Source organism: Martes martes, assembly GCF_963455335.1.
Source record: "Martes martes genome assembly, chromosome: 9".
Taxonomy (NCBI): domain Eukaryota; kingdom Metazoa; phylum Chordata; class Mammalia; order Carnivora; family Mustelidae; genus Martes; species Martes martes.
Window position 1 is genome coordinate 89,939,643 of NC_137896.1, and position 20,395 is coordinate 89,960,037.

Below are 20,395 nucleotides of genomic sequence, written 5' to 3' on the forward strand. Positions count from 1 at the left end.
AGGAGAGAGGCTCGCCCCGCCCACGGTTGCCCTGGCAACCGGGCCGCGCTCCGGACGTTAGGGTTGCTCGGCTCCGCCCAATGGCCGTGCGTACGTGCGTCATCTCTATGGTGGCGGCGGGTTCGGAGGGACCGAGCGATTCCCCGAGTCAGGCAAGCGACCCTGGGGCTGCGGGTGTGACTTCTGGCCTGGGCCGGGGGGTTCGGGGAGCCAGCTGAAGGGAGAAGAAGGGTCTGGGGACTACCCTGCCTCATCTGCCTTCGCTCGGGCGCTTGGGGCCACCAGGTCCTGTGCCACCACCGTTCCTCCTCAGGGATTCCCCCATCGCCCCACTGACTCAGCTCTGGGGCTCCCCTTTCCTGCTCCACAAGACCTCCCCACGCCGGACTCCCCTGTTGCAGTCCTCGGGTTCCCCATCACATTCTGACCTCAGTGGTCTCCTTCAGTGCCTCACGACAGCACCCCCCATTCCTCCCGCAGGAATCACCACTGTCGTGTTTCCTACGCGCCCGTGATTGGGGCCTTTCTCCGCTAGGATGTTCCGCCGGGAGCGCCCGATTCCCCTTCGAGGTTCGGCTGCACCCCTGTGCAATAACCTCAGTGTGCTGCAGGTGCCCTCCCGCAACCTCACACATTTTGGGGTTGTCCATGGACCCAGCGCCCAGCTTCTCAGCGCCGCTCCTGAGGGTGTGCCCTTGGCCCAGCGCCAGCTCCACGCTAAGGAGGGAGCCGGAGTGAGCCCTCCACTTATCACCCAGGTGAGGCATTGAATTGAGAGTGGTGTTGCTGAATCCTCATCTCTGTCCTTTCTTTCCAAGCCTCAGGAATAGGCCTTCCCTAACCCTCCGATTTTCCACTCTGGAGACCTCCTGTCCTCCAGTCTGACCATTTCTTCCTACTCTGGGCCATTTCCCTATAGGTCCATTGGTGTGTCCTCCCCTTCCGAGTGTTGCTGGTACTCACCTCACATAGAGGAATACAGGTAAGAAGAGCTTCCTATTCTCCCCCACTAGAGTCTTTTCAACTCTTCCCCCAGACCCATAAACACCTTCCCACTTACCTCTAAACACTTACAAACCTTTTACATGTTTAGCCTATTCTTCCTTATTTCTCATCTTCATTCCTTCTATCTTTTCCAGTTCCCAAGTGCCATCTCCTATACCTGCCCCTTTACTAGCTGTATGACCTCGAGCAATTTAATTAACTTCTCAGAGCCTCAGTATCCTGAGATGGAAATAAAAGTAGTGCCTGCCTCCCACAGTTGTTTCGAGGATTGTATACCTCCTTCTCACACATGGTTTGTCAGCTCAGAGGAGTGAGACTCTAAGGCTATCCTGTATGTGAACTACTCAGCATAGCTCTGCAAAAGTCAGCTGGATGTGCCCCCATCCTTGCTCTTGTCTTCCAGATGTACGAGTCAGATGGCTCTGTCATGGTCTATTGGCACGCGCTGGACTCTGGAGATGCGTCTCCAGGTACCTGCAGGACTGAGTGGGGTGGGGGTAGGGAGTGTTTGGTGGGGCTGGCGGAGGTGCTATTTCTAATAGTTTTCCCCTTTCATACTCAGTACAGGCTGTGTTTGCCCGAGGAATTGCTTCCAGTGGCCGCTTCATCTGTGTGGGTGAGGGGGCCAAAGGCAGGGCATCGGGGGGTGCTGTGGCATAGGGGTGTGGGCTTTAGTTAGGATGATGCTAAAGGTTTGAGGGAATTTTTGAGGGTTAGAGGGAAGGGTGGGAGTGAAGGGGGCTCTTATAGAGACTGCAGAAAGCCATGGCAGGCTTCAGAAGGGCAGGATAGGATAGAGTAATGGTAGTCAACGGCGGAACAGAGCTGTTGGAGCAGTGAGTGGTGGGTTTGCTGCAGAGGTTTCTGGGGTGGAGAGCGTGCTATGTGTGGTGGTTGGAGACTCGGGAGGATCAGGAAGCCATCAGTGGGGCACTGGTTCTGCAGGAACGTGGTCGGGCCAGGTATTGGTGTTTGACATCCCAGTCAAGGGTCCCAACGTTGTACTAAGTGAAGAGCTGACTGGGCACCAGACATCAGTCACAGACATTGCGACCGAGCCTGCCCAGGGACAGGTGAGTGGATTCCCCCTATTTATTCCAGTGAGCCTGGGAGCCTTCCCACTTCGGCAGGCAGCAGACGTGGGTTAAGAATTGACTTCACTGCTAAGCAGCTGGATCACTTTGGGCAAATTGCTGCCCTTTCCCAGGCTTCAGCAACCTCAAGTCCAGTGATAAAATCTGATTTTCCATTTACGTGGCATTTAATAGCTCACGAACACTTTTCAATACTGGTGTGAACTGAGGAGTTGGGACAGATGGTGTCTAAGATACTTTCCAACTCTGACGTGTGCAGCTTCCTTTTCTGGACTTGCCAAGTCCTGCCCACCTCCAGTGCCACTCTCTTCAGGAAGCCATCCCTCTATTCCTGCTCCCACTGATCTCCCTTGGCTGAGCCCTGAATTGGTACTAGCCTCAGACAACTCTTGTCTCCCTAATTGGATCACAAACCTCTTGAGAACAGGGTATGTGTGTTCTCATTCATATCCTCCATTGCACCTGACCCAGGGCTGGGCCCAGGGTCTATGTTGGTTGCCTGGGGTTGGGGACTGTCCTGGGGCCTGGACTGTAGTCATGACTGTGACTGGCTTACTGCAGGACCTCCAGATCATAACACTGTGGCCTCAGCTTCCTCATCCATCCAGTGAGGGCAGTTATATACCCCGCTCCTCACACATGGTTTGTCAGGTCTGGGGAGTGAGATTCTAAGGAATGTAAGGGAGGCAGTTTATGCATCCCGAGGGAACCCCACATCCAGCCGATAAGGGCTCCACATTTTGCCCTTTCCCTGGAGAGGCAAAGATGCAAATGCTGCCTCCCTTCCCCTCCTGCCCTGTGTATAGGACCCAGCAGGGGAGGAAGGGAAGGACTGATCCTGCTTTTCTCCTCAGGACTGCATGGCTGACGTGGTGACGGCAGATAACTCAGGCTTGCTGTGTGTCTGGCGGTCAGGGCCCAAATTCAAATTAGTGACCCAAATTCCAGGATTTGGGTAGGTGAAGCGGAAGGGGGTGGATGCCTTCCTGAGGGGTCAGAGGAAATTAAAGTGGTTTATCACCCTTGCAGGGTCCCATGCCCTTCCGTGCAGCTGTGGCACGGGACAGTAGCAGCAGGCTATGGGGATGGGCAAGTGCGTCTATATGAGGCCGGTACAGGAACTCTGCACGTCCAGATCAGCGCCCACGCCCGGGCCATCTGTGCCCTGGACCTGGCTCCCGAGGTGGGCAAGGTCAGTCTCCTCCTCCACCCCTACGTACCTGTGCCCCTGGTGCTGGGACATTGAGAGGAACTCCACAGGCTTGTCTGGTTCTCAGTGGAGCCCTCTCCCTGGGTGCCTGGGCCAGGCACTCCAGCCTATACTCGTCCCATCAGCACCTGCTAATGCCCACTTATCCTCCCACCTTTGGTTTTATAGCTTCTCTCTGCAGCCGAGGACACCTTTGTACATATCTGGAAGCTGAGCAGAAGCCCAGAGAATGGCTGCACTGAGGTGCGTGTTGTGGGAGGAGTGGAAAGGGGGGTCCGCGGATGAGGCAGCAGGCCCTGAGCAGCCCTCTTCTCCCCCAGGTGGAACACTGTCATGGTGAGTGTGTGCCTGACACCCAGGTGTGCGGTGCCCGATTCTGTGACCCCTCAGGCAGCTCCTTTGCTGTGACTGGCTATGACCTTGCTGAGATCCTGAGATTCAGCAGCGTGTGAGAGAAGAGCAGCCCTCCTTTCTCCTTGTGGTATTTATAAAGTACCCTTCCACCCAGCCCTTGTCTGATTACTCAGTATCACAGGCCGGTCAACTAAGCTCCAGGGATGAGGGGAGGGGGCAGTTCCAGACCAAGCAGAGAGGCAACCTGTCCTCAAGAACCAGGTGAGGGCTGCCGTTAAATAACTTTAATGGTTGATGTGAGAGTCACAGGGAGGTGCACTCCCTCCCAAGGCTCTTCAGTGCCATCCTCAAAGCTGGTTAGTGCAGGGAGGTAGGGCAGGATTGGTTCCAGTTTTCTCCCAGGAAGGGTTTGGGGGGTCCGAGGCAGTCCCAGGAAGGAGCCCCTCAACACCTTGGCAAGCATAGCTGAGGAGGGGCTTCTGCTCCCGCTCCCCAGCCTACCCCCAGTCCAGCAGAGGAAGGGGAGGCCAAGCTGGCCAACCTGCTGCCGACAGCACCGCACCCGGAGCCCAGCTGCTCGTAGGTTGTCTCTTCCTCTGGCCAGATCCTGCGGCCAGCACCTTTCTCTCTCAGACTGGCGACTGGAGCCAAGTGCGGGGTGGGCCTTTGCTGAAGAGGCCTCTGGACCGTGGGGATCGCTGCTGGGGGAGAGGGGCAACGGAGCGGGAAGCCCCAGGGGAGTGGTCTGGGGGGACAGCATCCAGGGAGAATGTTCGGGGTCGCCCCCAGGGCATGGGGTGGGTCCGAGCTGGGGCTGGGGCCACTGAGGCAGGTGAGCAGGGGTTAGGCAGGGCAGGCTGTTCTGTAAACATTGCTAGCCAGGGTGGGGGTGTCTCCAGCCTTGTGCCCTCCCGCTGGGCCAGGATGTCTGTCACCGCTGCGATGTCATCCAGCGGCTCAATAGCTGTGACACCAGGAAGGGGTTGAGGGGAGGGGGCCAGTCAGAACTTGGGCCCCAGGCCTACCCAGCCCTGACCATCACCTGTCACTGTAATAGGAGGAAAGCAAAGCCCGGATCTCAGCTGAGATTGTGTTATCCTGCAGAAGAAGCCCCTCACCAGGGCCCCCTGGAGCCATGGGCTCTGATAAGACTATGGGATACAGGGTGCAGGGGGGATGGAGATGAGGGGGTGGGCAGAAGTGGGTGAAAAAAAAATCAAGAAAAGAGGAGGAAAATGAAAGCAGTGCCAAGCAAGTGAAGGGTCAGAGGAAGAGACAGGAATCCGCATGCAGAAAGGGAAACAGAGAAGAAGAAATTAGGAAAGAAATCCATGAAATGAATCCGGCTCTTTGGGGGTTGGTTTGGAACTTTGGTGGAGATGGCTCTAAGAAGAGCTGGAGAAGAGAAACAAATACAACAGGACCGAGAGGGCCTTGGGTCCCCAGAGCTCTGCCTCAGCCTGTTGCTTTCTCTGTTCCCATTATCTGGGCTGCCTTGAAGCCCCCAACCCCACTTGCTGTCAGGTTCCCGGAGTATACTTTCACTCACCCATCTCATGGTACAAGGACCCCTGCTTGGCCAGTACTTGGGGTGGTTTCCGGGGAGCAGGGGTTTCAATCTTCATGATTTCATCACAGCACTGCTTCCACTGGCCTGAAGGGAGAGCAATGACTAGGGTGGGAGGAGGAAGACTGAGATGGCCAGGCCGTCCCCTCCCCCGCTACATCCCCTTCCACACTTTCTGGAAATAGAGCCCTTTGATAAAAATAAACCCCATCCCTCCCAAAGGTTCAAACCAGCCCCCTCCTCTTACTCATGTCAAAGAAAAGCTGCCACAAAGCCTCCATCCAGCTATGTAGGGCTCCTCGGCTCTCTGTCTGAAGGGTGTGTGTCACCTCGTCCTCCCCATACCGGTTACTGATGCTCAGGGTCAAGGGCCGGCCTGCAGCCTGGTCCGGCTCCCCTGCCCGGACTCGAGTCTCCTGCAGGAGAAGGAAGGGGTCTGCTTCCACCTTCACCTTGGTCACAGAAGTCAGCGGTCACAGATACCAGGCAGGCTTGCTCATCCCTGCCTTAGAAGGAAGAGCTGGTTGGGTCTCTCATCTCCTATTGAGCAGAGTGGAAGGAAAAGCAGGAAAGCACTGGGGATGAGACAGAGCGTCCTCAGTCAGGAAAGAGGAGCAGACAGAGATGGGATTGAGGGAGGCACAGAGACGAGCAGGAACGCTGAGGCCTAATATACCTCAGTACTTTCATAAAAGTCGTCAGGAAAGCTAGCAAAAGGGCTTGGAAATTAAGAGGGGTCATTGGACTTGGGTTGGGAGACAAAGCCAGGAAAGGGAGAAGATGCAGAATGGAATTTGAGAGAAAAGGCAGAAAGAGGATGAAAATCCTAAACTGGCCGTGGGACCCTCTGGGACTTGACAGGGGCTAACGCTAGTGAGTAGAAGAGCCTTTTCCAGTGACACTGGTGAGAACATTCCTGGCCCTGAAGCTGGGTGCGGTGCTGTTAGGAACAGCAGGCCTGACTTCTATCTCTCTGCACCCACCCTCCTGGGACCTGAAGGAGACGCTCCTGGGCCCTGGCACCTGGTAGCTTTACCACCAAGGGACCCATCACCTTGTTGATGGCAATAGTAAACAACGGCTCTTCCCCAGTGTCTGCGTCTTCGGGTTGCCGGTAACAGAAGAGGCTTGTGCCTTTCAGGACTCCATGCACTCGCGCCCAGTCCTGCAGCTCCCCAGCTTGCTGCACAAATGACTCAAGGTTTCCTGGGGGAATCACACCCCCAACACCCTTCTTCCCATTCTCCCACTGAGAGTCTGTTCCTTTCTGCCCACCCTCGTGTCTGATCCTCCTGTCTTCTTGCCATAACCCTCCTTCCTCCACCCAGATCTTGACTTTCCAATAGTCCTTTGGTGCCTAGATGATCCAACTGTCCTTTGCCTTCTCCAGGGTCCCTTCTCCGCCTCAGGGCCCCTCACCTGCACCCTGAGGGTACCACTGGCGGTAGGCTGAGTCATGCAGAGAGGCTGAGCCACCAGGCGGCAACACACGCTACCATAGAGGGGAAGCCAGGCGGGGTTCTCCTCTGGGGGATAGGAAGTTTAGGGTAAGGGTGGTGAACAAAAGGGACCATCCCACAGCCCCTCTTCTCACTGTCCAGCGTCCCCTCCCTCCACAACAGACTCACCATGGCTAGCGAGGGTGAGGTCGTGTGTGCGGAACCCATCCTGCACTGCCGACAAGGTGAGCGTGGTGTGAGCCAAGAGGTGGTAACGAGGACCACTGCGCAACAGAGAAGTGGGCCTCAGCCCGGCGCCGGGCATCCTAGACTGCAGGAAAACTATCTGGCCTCCCCCACAGGGGTAAGGACATTTCCCGAGCTGCTGCTAAGTGCCACGTCCTGTGCTTCCTGTGCTTTACGTATGTTATCCCACTGTATTCCCACGACAGCCTTGGGAGATTGGTGGCATTGTTTCGTGAATAGATGAGAGAGCCTGAGGCTTAGAGAAGTTTAGAAATTTGCCCATAATTTACAGCTAGTAGGTGGTAGAGCTGGAATTTGACCTCCTGTCTGTCTCCAAAGGCAGCAAAGTCACTGCCCTAGAGCTTCTCCAACTGCTGCTCAGAGACCCAGCGTCTCTGGGTGCTTCCAGGCACCAGCAGGCAACCCCGCAGGACCCAGGCTACTTCGCTCCAACCAGGGCACTCTGTCCTATCCACATAATATGCATTTGCTGCTGCAAAAAATTCAAGCCCCCCAAACTTAGCTCTACCCATATTCCTACTGGTCCTCTTGGCTGACTTGGGCCTGGCTCCAGGGCACAGGTCAGGGTGCCTCCCAGCCAAGCGGCTGCCACTCCTTCATGTAGGTCTGCACGCTGTGGCAGTGGCACAGAATAGGTTTGCATGCTCGACACAGCTCAGAGGCCACCTGAGGCCAGGATATATGCAGCTGAGGGCAGCGGGGGCATGGAGGGCCTTACCCCACAGCCGGGGTAGGGAGCAGAATAGGACTGCTCCCCGAACCCGACGCACTCTCCAGTGATGCCCGGACACGCCTCCCAGAGGAGCGGCCTAGGGAGCTGCTGAGTTTGGTGGCAAGCCTCTTGGGAGCTCCAGCCAGGGCCCCCTCCTCTTCCAAGCAGGCTCCATACAGCTCCAGTCGCAGTTCAAAATCTGGCCCTGCCTCAGTGCTATAGGAGGGTGGGCGGAAGAGAGAAGGCTAGTTCTGGGGAAGTTCAGGGAGGCATGAGGGGGTGGGCAGGATGGAGGATGATGTGGTGCGAGTACAGGACAGCTGTCCAGGTGACGCCCATCTTCCTTCCTCCCCTGCAGCTCCATCCAAGGACTGGAGGAGAGTGGAGACAGGAGGGAGCCCCCAGGGACAAGGCACTCACAAGAGCACATTGTTCTGAAAGGAGATATCTGTGAGGGTCCTGTCCACCAGGATCATCTCTGTGTCCTGAATGTGTTCCCCTAGCTGCAGCAGCAGGAACACAGCCCAGCGGTGCAGGTCTGGGGACAAAGGCCCAAACTAGTAAGCACAGTGCCCCACGAGAGCCTCCAACCTCAGGTCACTCCCCTCAGTTTGTCCCAGCATGCATGGAACTCACCGCCTTTGTTCTTGAAATATTCTGTGTCCTTCCACATGAGTGGAATCCGGAGGTCTGAGGGGCAGAGGAGCAGGAAGGGATGTTGAGACAGGGCAGGAGATCATGTAGTTGGGCAAGGAACGCCAGCAGCTGGGGGGGCCAGGGTTGGGGGGTGCGGTGGTGGGGAAGAGCTGTGTTTCTTACCGGAGATGCAGACACGCCCTCGGCAAGGGGAACGCTCAGCAGGTGGCCCACTATCAGAAGGCCTGTGGGCAAATCACAGCATCCTGGGCTGGCCTCTAGACATTACTCTCCCCCCAATCCTGTCCTGGTTCTCAAGGGCTCTAGGACACCTCCAGCCCAGGGCCTAGCCCCTGGGTCCCCAACCAGACTGACAGGGCAGGGCTGAGGGACTGTTTGAGCTGTCACTTGAACCCAGGGGTTCACTGGGCCTGGGGACACCAGAGGCACATTAGCTCACAGGCAGTACAAGCTCCAGGCTCCTCTTCCTCCAAGAACCCTCTCTGACCATCTCCCCCAGACCCCTGCCAGGCACAAGTGAGGCTTGAGGGAACAGGTGCCTGCAGAGAGACTCCTTTTCAAGGGCTCATCTCCACTAAACCCCAGACCTGGAGGAGTTCTCAGGCTTTGTTTTTAACAATAGGGGAGGCTGTGCTTTACCATCTTATCACTTCTTCGATATAGGACAGTACTGGGGTGGTTGGAAAATCAAGAACACAAGTAAAGAACATCTGTGTTCCATTTGCCACAAACCTCTCTCTTCCCTCTCCTCCCAGTACCCCAAGTTCCTCAGCCTCCAGTGCAGTGGCCCAGACACCTAGCCTTTCTCCCTCCACCCCACTCATCAGCAGTGCTCTCCGAGCGTGTGTCTCTCCTCAGGTGGAAAGCCAGTTTAGCCACCCAATTCAGAAGGTCACTAATGTCATTAGCAACTTAGTAAGGCCTTAAGCTAAACGATGTGCCACTGAGTGAGGGCAAAGCGTTTAGTTGTCAGCGATCTGGGGTGTACCTCACCCCACACTGCCTAGGCCGGGTGGGACTTGGGCAGGGCAGAGCCTGTTGAGGGCTGCCTCTCAGGAGACCTCAAATTCACATTAGGACCTGCCCCCCTCACCCCGTCTGCTTGCCCGTTAGCTTTGTGGAGAAGCCACAGAGCTGGTTATCTTCCTTCCCCTGGGGGCTTCATGGACGGGCTCTGGAGAGCTCCTGGTGACCCCTTCTTGTGGCAGCCTTCACGGCAGAGCTGGGATGGATGTCACCCCAGTGAGCGGCTGGCACTTCCTCCCCACTCAAAACAAGCAGGCTTATTTTGCCAGCAGCCAGTTTTCCAAATGATCAGTTTACCCAAGTGGCCAGTTCTCAGAATGATAAACTTGCCAGGTATTTTCTCCAACATTTAGTTGTAGCCGAGCATTACCTCAGCCATCTGGCTGCAGCTTTGTCAGACTGGCAGCACGAACTGTCGGTGCAGCTGGCGTTTCACATCCAGAAGCCGACCCCTTTTAAAATACACCATCTAATTTATGTGAACAGGGAGGCATTCCCTTAAACACTGTTTTATTATTCCCTTTCTCAAGCAGTGCTCGTGCTGGTGAACCTCAGGTACACTCTTGTCAGTCTGTGGTCAGCTGGCCACCCAGTGAACTGACTTCGGGGAAGTTAGATTTCCAGAAGCCACCCAGCCCGCCCCCTCAGACCACTGGCAGTGCTTAGCCAAGGGGCGAGTTTACATTCTCAGCCCTCAACCTGCCAGCCTTTCACCAGACACATGGCTTTCCTGAGCCCAGCCTGAGCTACTCACCAGTGCACCTTTGGGCAGCACATTGTGGTGAGAAAACACCAAGGGGTCTCCCAGGCTCTGACAAGGCTTCATGGGGACGTCATCCTCAGGGTGACCCACACCCCGAACACACACACCCTGGGCCACAACCCTGTGCTCACCGCCGGCCAGTCTTCCTCAGCACCTGCGCCTCCTTCCGCCGCTGCAGCTCACCCATGTAGCTCAGGATGCGGCTGTTGCACACCAGCAGGCTCTTGGTGGCCTCCAGAGCCTGCTCTCTCTGGGAGCAGGCTGCCAGCAGCTTGCAGGCCCCTTCCCTCATCCGGATCTCATGATCTAGCTTTCTCTGCAACTCTGTGTCCTAGACAGAGTGGGGGAAAGGATGAGACAGAAATGTCAGTTGGGGATAGGCTGAAGCATGCTCCAGACTTAAGCAGGATGTGCTCCAGAAGAAACTAAGAAACATGTTTCAGGTAACTCAGCCTCACCTGCCCAATAATAACCAGAGAAGCTTTGTAAAAATACAGATGTCCTTATGCATTTGATGGTAGGAGCATAAATTCCACTGGCTTGTTTTGAGCACAATTTGGAAAAATCTATGAAAACTAGAAATTCACATATCCTCTGATCCAGCTATTCAATATCTAGGAGTTTATCCTACAAATATAGTTACACATGTAAGCAAAGCCACATTCATTGCAACATTGTTTTAAAACACCAAGATCAAAAGTCCTTCACTCAGGGGCACCTGGCTGGCTCAGTCCCTGAAGCTTCTGCCTTCAGTTCAGGTCATGATCCCAGAGTCCTGGATCGAGCCCCACTTCGGGCTCCCTGCTCAGCAGGAAGCCTGCTTCTCCCTCTCCCACTGCCCCTGCTTGTGTTCCCTATCTCGCTGTGTTTCTCTCTGTCAAATAAATAAAATCTCAAAAAAAAAAAAAAAAAAAACCTTCACTCAGGCATTGGTTAAATAAGTCACAGCATTCCTGTGGAATATAGAATACTGCAGACATCAAAGATTAGGTAGACATACATATGCAGATATAAAATAATCTTCAAAATGTATGAAGTGAGGGGGTGCCAGGGGGCTCAGTCGGTTAAAAGCATCTGACTCTTGATTCTGGCTCAGGTCATGATCTCAGTGTTCTGAGATTGAACCCTGGGTCAGGCTCTGTGCTCATCGAGGAGGAGTCTGCTTTGGGATTCTCCCTCTGTCCTTCTTCCTGCTTGTACTTGCACAGGTTCTCTTTCTCTCTCAACCCCCCCTATGTGTGTGTGTGTGTGTGTGTGTGTGTGTGTGTGTACTTATATGTTGTACAAGTGGTAGCATGCTGTGATACTCTCTTCTCACTTCATATATATATATGCATAAAAGAGACACTGTAGGCCTGGGTGCCAGGAATGGAAAACAGATTTATACTACTTTAAAATATATCCTTCTTTACTTCTGTGCTATTGGAAATTGTGTTACCTTTTTTTTTTTTTTTTTTGGAGATGGAGAGAGAATCAGCAGGCTCACACCCAGTCGGGAGCCCGATGTGGGGCTCAATCTCATTACCCTGAGATCATGACCTGAGCCAGACAGTTAACCAGTTCAGCCACTCAGGCACCCCTTGTGTTACCTTTTAAAAAAATTAAATCCTTTCAGTTAAACATCGGCATGCGCGTGTGCGCGTGCACGTGCACACACACACACTACCAGGCTCTACTTCAGACTTGCAGAATAAGAATCTCTAAGAATTTAGTGGGTGTCTTTTTTTGAAAATTCCCCAAATGTTTCTGAGGTGTAGCCGGGGCCAAGAACCACCAACTAAAGAAAATGGACAAGATAGTAAAGACCCTCCTGGGTTACCCCGAAGACTCAAGTGATGGGGAACATCTAGTTGGCAAGGGATCTGTGCAGGAGCATACCCCCTATAGCATTCACCCATACTTCACAGAACCCTGTACCCACTCCAGATTAGGGGCTCTGCCACCTGCTGGCCCTCTCAGCTTGGGAAGTTGAGGAGAGAGGCAAGGACTGGGGATGGGGAGGCAGGAGGGCAGGAGATCAGGAGTGAGGGGCAAAACAGGCTGTGAATAAGGATGGGGGGTGGTTAGGCACTGAGACAGACACCAGGATTCTCAGGAACATTCACTCAGCCCTGGAGGTCTTGGCAGAGTGCGAAGGGCGAGAGCACCAGTTTGACATAAAACAAATCTGGGTCTGAGTCAGTTCTGCCAGTCTTGAGAAGCTGGGAAGAAATTTAAAATTTACTCCACCTCCCTAAGACTTGGTTTCTCCATCTATAAAATGAGGTTGGAAGTAGTCACACACGCTAGGACTGTGAGGATTCAGTAAGCCAGAAATGTAAAGCATTTAGCACAGTGCCCAGCGCATAGTGTGGAGGAATGGTGAGGATGCTTTCTTTAAATGTTACTTTGGCAGAAGTAGCGTTCACCCAACAAACCCCGGAGCATCCCCATGCTGTCCAAGGGCCCACATTTAAAGTCCAGCTGGGCAGTGAGAGATGCAGATGCTAATGGCTGCCCCCTAAGTGCCTTGTCATGGCATAAACACACTCGTGGGAGACAGCCCCTGTTTGCTTCTGGCTGAGGTGATGGGGAAGGCTTCAGAAAGGAGGGGGAAGCCTAACTGCATGACAGTGTGAGCTTAGTTTGAGAGGAAGCCCAGGGAAGGCACCAGGTAGGAAGAGGAGGGTGAATGTGATCACCCAAAACCTGTCTTCACCCTCACATCAGCTCTCACACTGTGCTCTTGATTCTGTCCCCTGTGTCTCCAGCATTCAAGTCTCCAAGACCTGAACACCCTAAATTCCTGCTTTCAAAAGCCTTGTCCAGCCTCTCCGCACACTCTTCCTTCACAATTTATTTCCTGAGCCACCACTGGGCTGGGCCTGACTTTCATCACCCCTCTCCCACAGTTTCTCTTCCTGACCCTTCAGAAGTAGGCCAACCAGGTCCCAATGCCCCCTCCACCAGGAAGCCCTCCCAGACTACACAGCTCCTGCTGCCCCACTCTCCCAGCCCCTCTATGTCTGTCTGCACTAGGGTCCCACCTCTGCTAAGCTGTCCTGCTTGCCAACCCCCATCCCGTTCTGCTTCCAGCTTCAGGCACAAACACCAGGAAACGATGAGAGAAGGGGGGGAGGGAGGGGACAGAGAAGCGTGCTCAAGCCCTCTCCCGGCTAGTCTCTTTACCCGGGCCCCAGCACTCACGGATCCTTCCCTAGCCCTGTCCATTGCGCTTGAGGCACCAATGCTGGCGGCGCGCTGGGTCTGGGGAGTTGCAAGTGCCCCCGCCCGCCTGCCTGCCGTGGCGCTCAGGGCGCTGGTGACATCAGCTCCCAACTGCCGCGAGAGCGGGTTGAGGGGCTCCCGGGCGCAGGTGGTTCCTCCCTGCGCCTGGTGGGGCTAGGCTCCGGGCAGCAGAACCCTGAGACGCAGTCGCAGTCGCGCGCAACATCGCTCCCGCTCCCGGAGCTCCCCCGTTGCCCTGGATAGGGCTTTGGCCTTGGTGCCGCTAGAGCTGCAGGAGGCCCAGAGGCTCCTCCTGCTTTGCGGTGGCCCTCCAAGGTGACCCCTTGCCCAGGAGCACAGGGGAGGGAGGAGAGTATGTAAATTGGAAAAACTGGAGCAGTGGAAAAGTGTCTGGGCTCAGCCTGGATGAGCCCAACACCTCTGCTACCACCTCCCACCCCACTCTGGCCCCAGACCCACTCTCCCACAGCTTCAGGGAGGACAGGGCCCCAGAAATTCTGGCTCCCACCCTTTGGGCAGAGCATCTCAGGAATCCTGGCACTGTTTATAGATCCCTATGCTTTGTCCCCATCTTGCCACCCCAGGGATAGTTTCTCATCCCCCCTCCCCACTCACACACCCCTTTCTCCTGATGTAGGCAGTGTTTTCACTACTCTCCTGGGAAAGAGCCCAGAGTTGGATGTCAGCAGGACTTGGGTCAAGGCCCAAGGGGCTGAAGGAGGATGAGTCATGGGCAGAAGCCCAGCACACATTAGGCCCTTGCGGATGTCTTTTCCTGTCCCTCCCTCCTGTTCTTTTCAGTCCCTGACTTACTGCTCTGCTTCTCATCACCTCTGTTCCCTTCAGAATCTCCACTGGGGCTAAATCCAAATCCTGGCTTGGGAAATTTGACTAGCTGTGAGAACTTAGCCTCTGGAGACTGTAAACTGGGGAGTGCCCCACCTCCTTCATAGTACTGTTTGAGAATTAAGTGAGAAAGTCTAATCACTACTTTGGACCAGCACATATTTAAGAACGACCTTTCTCTCACTCCCATCTTCCCTTTACTTGCAGTTTAAGTTGCTTCCTCCAGAAAGTTCTTGGATTTACTCTGCCATGATTACCTCTCTGGCCAATCTCTGAAATATCAATGGATCTCTCTTTCTTGAGTGGGGACTGGGGCGGAGGGGGTACTGCTGAGTTTGATGGAGTGAGTTTCTCCACTAGGTAGGAGAGGTGACCAAAGTGAAATCTAAGCCCCATCCTCTGTTCCAGAACTCAGACAGGCCTCCCATGAAGAAAAATTACATTGCGGGGGGTGGGGGGGTGCGCAGGGGAGTAGAGAAGATGCTGAATTTAAACATTTAAATACCTAGACCAGCTCTGTTCAATAACATCTCCAGCAGCGATGGAAATGTTCCACAGCCATCTTGAAATGGCTAGAGCAACCAAGAAATTGTTTATTTCACTTTAATTAACTAAATTATACATTCAAGTAGCCACATGTAACTAGTAATGCGGACAGCGCAGAGGAATAGGTTTCACCCCATGTGCTACTACAGGACAATAGGTAGTAGCAGAGTCCCAACGGGCTCGCTGAGCACCTTTCTGCATATTAATTAGAAAAAGGTAACCCTCTCTAGGCAAACAAGTTAGATAAAGGTGTCCCCTCCTGATATAGCCCTAAACCAGGCTGGGACTCCTCCTCTGGCTGGTGCCCTTGTAAGGGAAACAACCTGCACACTTTGTGCCAGGGACATGCAGAGAAAAATCGCGAGTCCACGTCTGGGCTTGTTGGTCAAGAGTGCCGTGACTGACCAGCAGTGTCTGCTATGGTCCAGGGCGTGGGCGCCAGGGCAGAGGGGCGACATTGGCAATAAATTTCCACTCCTGATCAGGACTCTTTACAGTCCCTCCTCTGACCTTCCTCAGCAGCAAACTCTTGCCTTATCCAGGCGGTCACTTCCACAGCCTCCTTTACCTCCCCTATCTCAGTAAATGGCCACACCACCCAGCTTGGGCACACCTGGGAATCATTCCAGAGCTCCCTCTTTGCCATGAGGCAAATCCATGTTCAGTTCTCAAGGCCCATCCACCAACAAGCCCCATCAGATCTACCACCGTCATCTGAAATCCACCCCCTTCTCTGTCTCTACCATGAGCATTTCTAACCACACCACCAGGTTCACTCCCCTAAAGCCATAACAACTTCCTATCTGGTGGTCTTCTGCTACCTCTCTTGTCAACTCTCCTCTCTCCCTCCCTCCATGCCTGCCTAGCCTATTCACCACAGAAGCCCTTATTTTAAAACATTAGATGAGGAGCACCTGGGTGGCTCAGTGGGTTAAAGCCTCTGCCTTCAGCTCAGGTCATGATCTCAGGGTCCTGGGATCGAGCCCTTGCATCGGGGCTCTCTGCTCAGCATGGAGCCTGCTTCCCTTCCTCTCTCTCTGCCTGTCTCTCTGCCTATTTCTGATCTCTATCAAATAAATATATAAAAATCTTAAAAAAAAATTAGATGAGTCGTTCCCCTGCTTAAAACCCTTGGGTGAGCCAACATCGCCGCACCTAGAGTAAAAGGCCTTGTGTAAGGCCTTAATCTGGGGTCTGTCCATGATCTCAGCCCCAACTCCTATGTTCCAGCCACACTGGAACTGGAGCACAACCTCATCCAAGAGCCTCTGCCCTTGCTATGCCCTCCAGCTGGAAAGCCATTCCTCTAGTCTCCGCATATCTTCATATCTTTCTGGTCTCAGCTCATGATCTCATCACAGAGGCCTGCTCTGACCTCCACGCTGAATGCTGCCTTCCCCACCTGATGGGTGTTACACCCCTGTTTTTATCATCATGTCACTGGGGGGATGATTTCTGTGTTTACATGTTTATTGTGTTCTCCCAGTTGAATGGTTCACTGAGGTGTCCCATGGTCAACAAGGAGCTCGACATATAGGCGGTGTTCAATAAAAGTGTTTAAGAATAAATAAATGAATAAACAGCTCCCTGCCACCTCCAAGGCCATCAGATCGTTACATCCTGTCAGAGTCGCCTTCCCTTCTCCAGCAAGGCCACATCCTTCCTGCAAACCTCTCTTACCCTGAAGTCTTCTCTTCTTCCCACACCTAAAAGGACCCCTGGGGCCCAAAACATACATCCACCCCCACCCCCAGAGCTTTCAGAAATAGGTGTGAAGGCCATTTTGCCAACATAATGCTGGTTGGCACTTAACAAGCAAGGCACACATAACCACCTGTCCCTCTCCCCACTTGGAGCAGTGCCCCCCTCCCTTCTCAGCCCCTGCAGAGACCCGCAGGGCACAAACCCAGGCTGGGTTGCACGCAGAGGAGTCCTGGGGGCGGGGGCGTTACCTCCAAGCTGAGCGCCATCTGCCGAATGTAGAGCATATTCAGGTCCTCCAGGATGTGCAATCTGTCCTGCATCTCTGTGCCCCCAGTGCCCCTTCCCCTGTGGACCCCTCCAGAGGGGGGGTGCTGGGCAGGCTCCGCGCTGCTCCACAATTCCTCCTCCCGCTGCTCCCCTGGTCTTGAAAGAGTGGGCAGAGGGCAGAGGCTGCCCCTGTCCCTCTGCGCTCCTGTCACACCCCTCGGGCTGCTGGGACAAACCTTCCTTGCCTACCACTGTTCCAGGGCCCTGGTGGGAGCCAGGCATGGGAGGGAAGGAAAGCGAGGTGAGAATGAGCAGGGTCCCAGGAAGGGAGGCCAGCTGCAGAGGGGGCTCTAGGCACAGAGTGTCCAGTCTTGCTTTGGTGGCAGCTGTTCTCCCAGCTGTGGAAGAAAAAGGCCCTTTCATTCCGACTCTGGCCCCTCCCCAGCCCCCGCCCACATCCCTGGCCGGGTGGACAGAGAATCTGTGTGCCGGGAGGGCGTGAGGGGCAGGCACAGCTGGAAGGGGGCAGGGCGGGGCCGCCTCATGCAGGTTTTACAGAGTTGTGGGGTTTGGCAGGAGGTCGCAGCTTTCAGAGGGGGGTTCTCACTCTCAGAAAGAAGAGGATGGAGCTGAGGACTTGTGGGGAGAGTGAGCCCAGGGAGCGGGACAAAGGGGTAAATGCGGCCCAACCCCCAGAGCCACCTCTTCCAACTTGGGGCCTTGATCCAGCCCGCCCCACCCTGGGCTCACAATTACCTCGCTTTTCCAGCAGAAGGGAGGTGTGGGAGGGAGAAAGGCTGGGGTGTGCCTGTCTGCTGCTGCCCCAGCTCCCCTCTGCGGGCCCCTTCCCTTCCAGACAGGAAACCAGCCCCGATTCCCAGCCAGCTGCAGCTCTGCCACCTCCCCCCCCCCCCACCCTCCAACCCGGGCCCACGGAGTCACACTCCCCTCGGAGGCCGGAGGGCCCTGCGACTCCGCCCCGGCTCCTCGGCCCTGGCCCGGTAGGCCCGCTTTGTCCCGGGGGCGGCCCCAGCCCACAGGCCCCTCCTCCTGGTCCCCGGGCCTCGCCTCTCCCTCCCCCACGCTGGCCCCGCACAGGGTTGCTGGTAAGAGACCCGACTGAGCCCCTTTCCCCAGGTCCTCTAGGTTCTGAGTCAGAATAGGGCTGGGACACGGGGCATGGATGTGAAAGGGCCTTTGTTCTGGGCAGGCTAGGGGGGAAAGGGCAGAAGCCAGGCCTGGAATCCTGGCCGGGAGGGAGAGGGGGCGGGAGGGAGGCCCCCTCACTTAACCCTTTCCAGGCCCAGCAGGGTAGGAGAGCTGACCTCAGGGACAGCCTCTTTGCTGTCGCTACTCGCCCTCTCAGTCCCAGAACTTTCAGCAACTCCCGAGTCTCTACCAGGAGTAACAGGTAGGGCTCGGACCCGGTCAAGGGGTAGAGCGGTGGGCCGGGGGAGGACCTGTCAGACTAGACGGGACTACAAAGTTTTGGTGTAGTAAATAACCCAAATCGTTAAAAGGGATACCCCCCTACACACACACACACACACACACACACACACACACACACACATTCTCTCTCTCTCTCTCTCTCTCCCCCAGCCCTTCAGGGGCACAGAGGAGCAGCTGGGGAGGGCTTCAACGAAGTGGTCAGACGTGGCCTAGGAGCCCAGTTGATGATGAAGGCTGTCCCAGGCGGCCGGGACAGGTTGTGAGATGGGGCTGGAGGCCGGGGAAGAAGCGGGAGCCGCCGCCGCCGAGTCCGAGAGGTCTAGGGCCCGCCTACCTGCCCACCGCCCTTTGCCGGGGCGGGGTGGGGCGGCGGGGGGGGGGGGGATGCCCGGGAGAGGCCGGGTCCAGGCATATTTTGGGAATCGAGCCTGCGGACCCTTACACTGAAACCAACCCGGAGTTTTTCCAGGCAGAGGCAAGTCATCCCAAGGGGTCAGAGTGTCTGAGCTTTCTGAGAGGGGTCTGAGGAACTTTCAGATGGTCCGCGCCTCACTTGGGAAGTCAACAACAACGGGTTTGTACCTGCACCGCGGCATCTCCGCCCCTCGGCGCGCACGCTGGCAGGGACGAGGAGCCCAGGCAGGCAGGGCTGCGGGAGCCGGGGAAGGGGAAGGAAGGCATGGACGTGGGTCTCACCTCTGGCGGGTCGCTGAAGAGGCTGAGTCGGAAGCGGCCGCGTTTAAACTCCATCTCCAGGGCGGAACCCCTGGCCACGGTGACCCGGCTCCGGTGGTTTCGCGAGAACATGCTGATGACCCCGCGCGTTTACCTACTCGGTGCGTTCCCAGAGCCGCCTGGCTGTGCCTGGTCTAGTCCGCCGCTGTCCCTCGACGCCCGCTCGCCGGTCCGGCCGGGAAGCTCCCGCAGCCCGGTTTCCAAACTCCGCCCCCGGAGACGACACCTGGGCCGGGCAGGGCGCGGCACTCTCCTTCTCCACCCCCGCCAGAGGCCCGGCCGGCCCGGCCAGTCCTGGGGCGCCAAGCAGGCCTGGCCCGACAACCCGACAACCAGGCACCCTACACCTCTTGAGCCCTGCGGGGGCGCACCATCCGGTCGCGCCCCAGGTTCCGGCGCCTCACCTGGGCAAGGGGCGGGCCCAGGGAAGCCCCGCCCAGCAGCCGCCCCCACCTGGCAAGCCGCACTCCCTGCGCGCGGAAAATCCCTTGGCCGCAGGAATAGCCGCGTGGCACAGTGCGGTTCTGGCAGGGCCCTGGGACCGCGCCCAGTTGCGCCCCTAAGCAGCTTCCGAAATGATCATCTCAACTTCCTGCAATCCCAAATGTCCCTTCTTCGACCCCCTCCCGCTTTAAGTTCCCCATGCACGGCTGCGTACACATCCACACAATTAGTGGGGCAGTGCTTAAGCACGTCTTGTAATCCCGTTCTGTCACTTACTTACCTTGGAGCCTCGACCCAATCACTGAACTTTCTGAGCTTCAGTTTTTCTCACCGGTTCAACGGGGAATATAGTGATTATCTCCTTCCTTCAGGTTGCTATGAGGATTACATACGAGAATAGGTGTAAAATGCCCAGCATAGTGCGGGCTTAAACAAGTGCCCCGTAAGTGGACCTATGAAGATAAAGACGCAGGTGCAGCGCCTTGTGTCTTTGGATAGGGGCACAGGTGACCTCAGCTCCCTGGACCCAGACTTTAAGTGCCTTAAGAGGGTGAGTTGATCATTGACCTCAGTATTGACTATTTTTCAGCCGCTGCTGGATGGCCAAGATTACCACTCAGTTTGTGAAGAAAAGGGGGCTCTCCTCACCTCCACAAAGCCTAGTAAGAGAGAAGGAAATGGCGGAGTATTAGCTTGCTGGCCACACTGGGGAGTCTTCTGGGGACTCCAGAACTTCCTGGAGAGAACTTGAGAGACAGTAGTGAAACTCCTTCCTAGCAGATGGGCTGGAGCCAGAGAAATACTCACCTTTAGCTTTAGAGGTGTTAAAATTGCTCTGCTATGGCAAATTGCTCAGTGTTCTACACAACCTGACTTAAATTACTTCCACAAAGGGGAAATTAATTGTCTTAAGGAACTAAAATGTCCCAAGGTCAGGCTAGAGGTGGCTTGACCCAGGCATTCCGTGTCACTAGGATCGGGTCTTTTCCCTTCCTCTAGTTCTACTTGGCTCCATGTTGGCTTCACCCTCCACAGCACAGCATCATTGCCAAAAATTCCGGGTCTATATTTTTTCAGGG

At 55.5% G+C, this 20,395-nt stretch overlaps 2 protein-coding genes across 7 annotated transcripts; one reads left to right on the forward strand and one right to left on the reverse strand.

Annotated features, from left to right (window-relative positions):
* Nucleotides 1–88: 88 nt before the first annotated feature.
* On the forward strand, nucleotides 89–3,916 carry WDR54 (WD repeat domain 54). The gene is made up of 10 exons (XM_080812646.1): nucleotides 89–152; nucleotides 481–758; nucleotides 920–982; nucleotides 1,409–1,475; nucleotides 1,568–1,621; nucleotides 1,951–2,078; nucleotides 2,954–3,054; nucleotides 3,129–3,291; nucleotides 3,478–3,552; nucleotides 3,630–3,916. The coding sequence occupies exons 2-10, from the start codon at nucleotides 537–539 to the stop codon at nucleotides 3,759–3,761; spliced, it is 1,005 nt and encodes a 334-aa protein (XP_080668772.1). The 5' UTR covers nucleotides 89–152; nucleotides 481–536; the 3' UTR covers nucleotides 3,762–3,916.
* On the reverse strand, nucleotides 3,910–19,282 carry RTKN (rhotekin). Of its 6 annotated transcripts, none has more exons than XM_080812641.1 (13): nucleotides 17,442–17,685; nucleotides 16,667–17,083; nucleotides 10,226–10,425; nucleotides 8,468–8,529; nucleotides 8,285–8,338; nucleotides 8,069–8,186; nucleotides 7,655–7,864; nucleotides 6,859–6,953; nucleotides 6,650–6,756; nucleotides 6,285–6,413; nucleotides 5,478–5,646; nucleotides 5,213–5,317; nucleotides 3,910–4,627 (listed from the first exon to the last, which is right to left on the reverse strand). In XM_080812641.1, the coding sequence occupies exons 2-13, from the start codon at nucleotides 16,736–16,738 to the stop codon at nucleotides 4,293–4,295; spliced, it is 1,656 nt and encodes a 551-aa protein (XP_080668767.1). In that variant the 5' UTR covers nucleotides 16,739–17,083; nucleotides 17,442–17,685; the 3' UTR covers nucleotides 3,910–4,292. The 6 variants fall into 6 exon arrangements, with proteins under 6 accessions (XP_080668767.1, XP_080668770.1, XP_080668766.1 ...); XM_080812644.1 differs by having other exon boundaries at nucleotides 3,910–4,361; nucleotides 17,442–17,594; XM_080812640.1 differs by lacking the exons at nucleotides 16,667–17,083; nucleotides 17,442–17,685 and adding an exon at nucleotides 18,834–19,282.
* Between the last annotated feature and the right edge of the window lie 1,113 nt (nucleotides 19,283–20,395).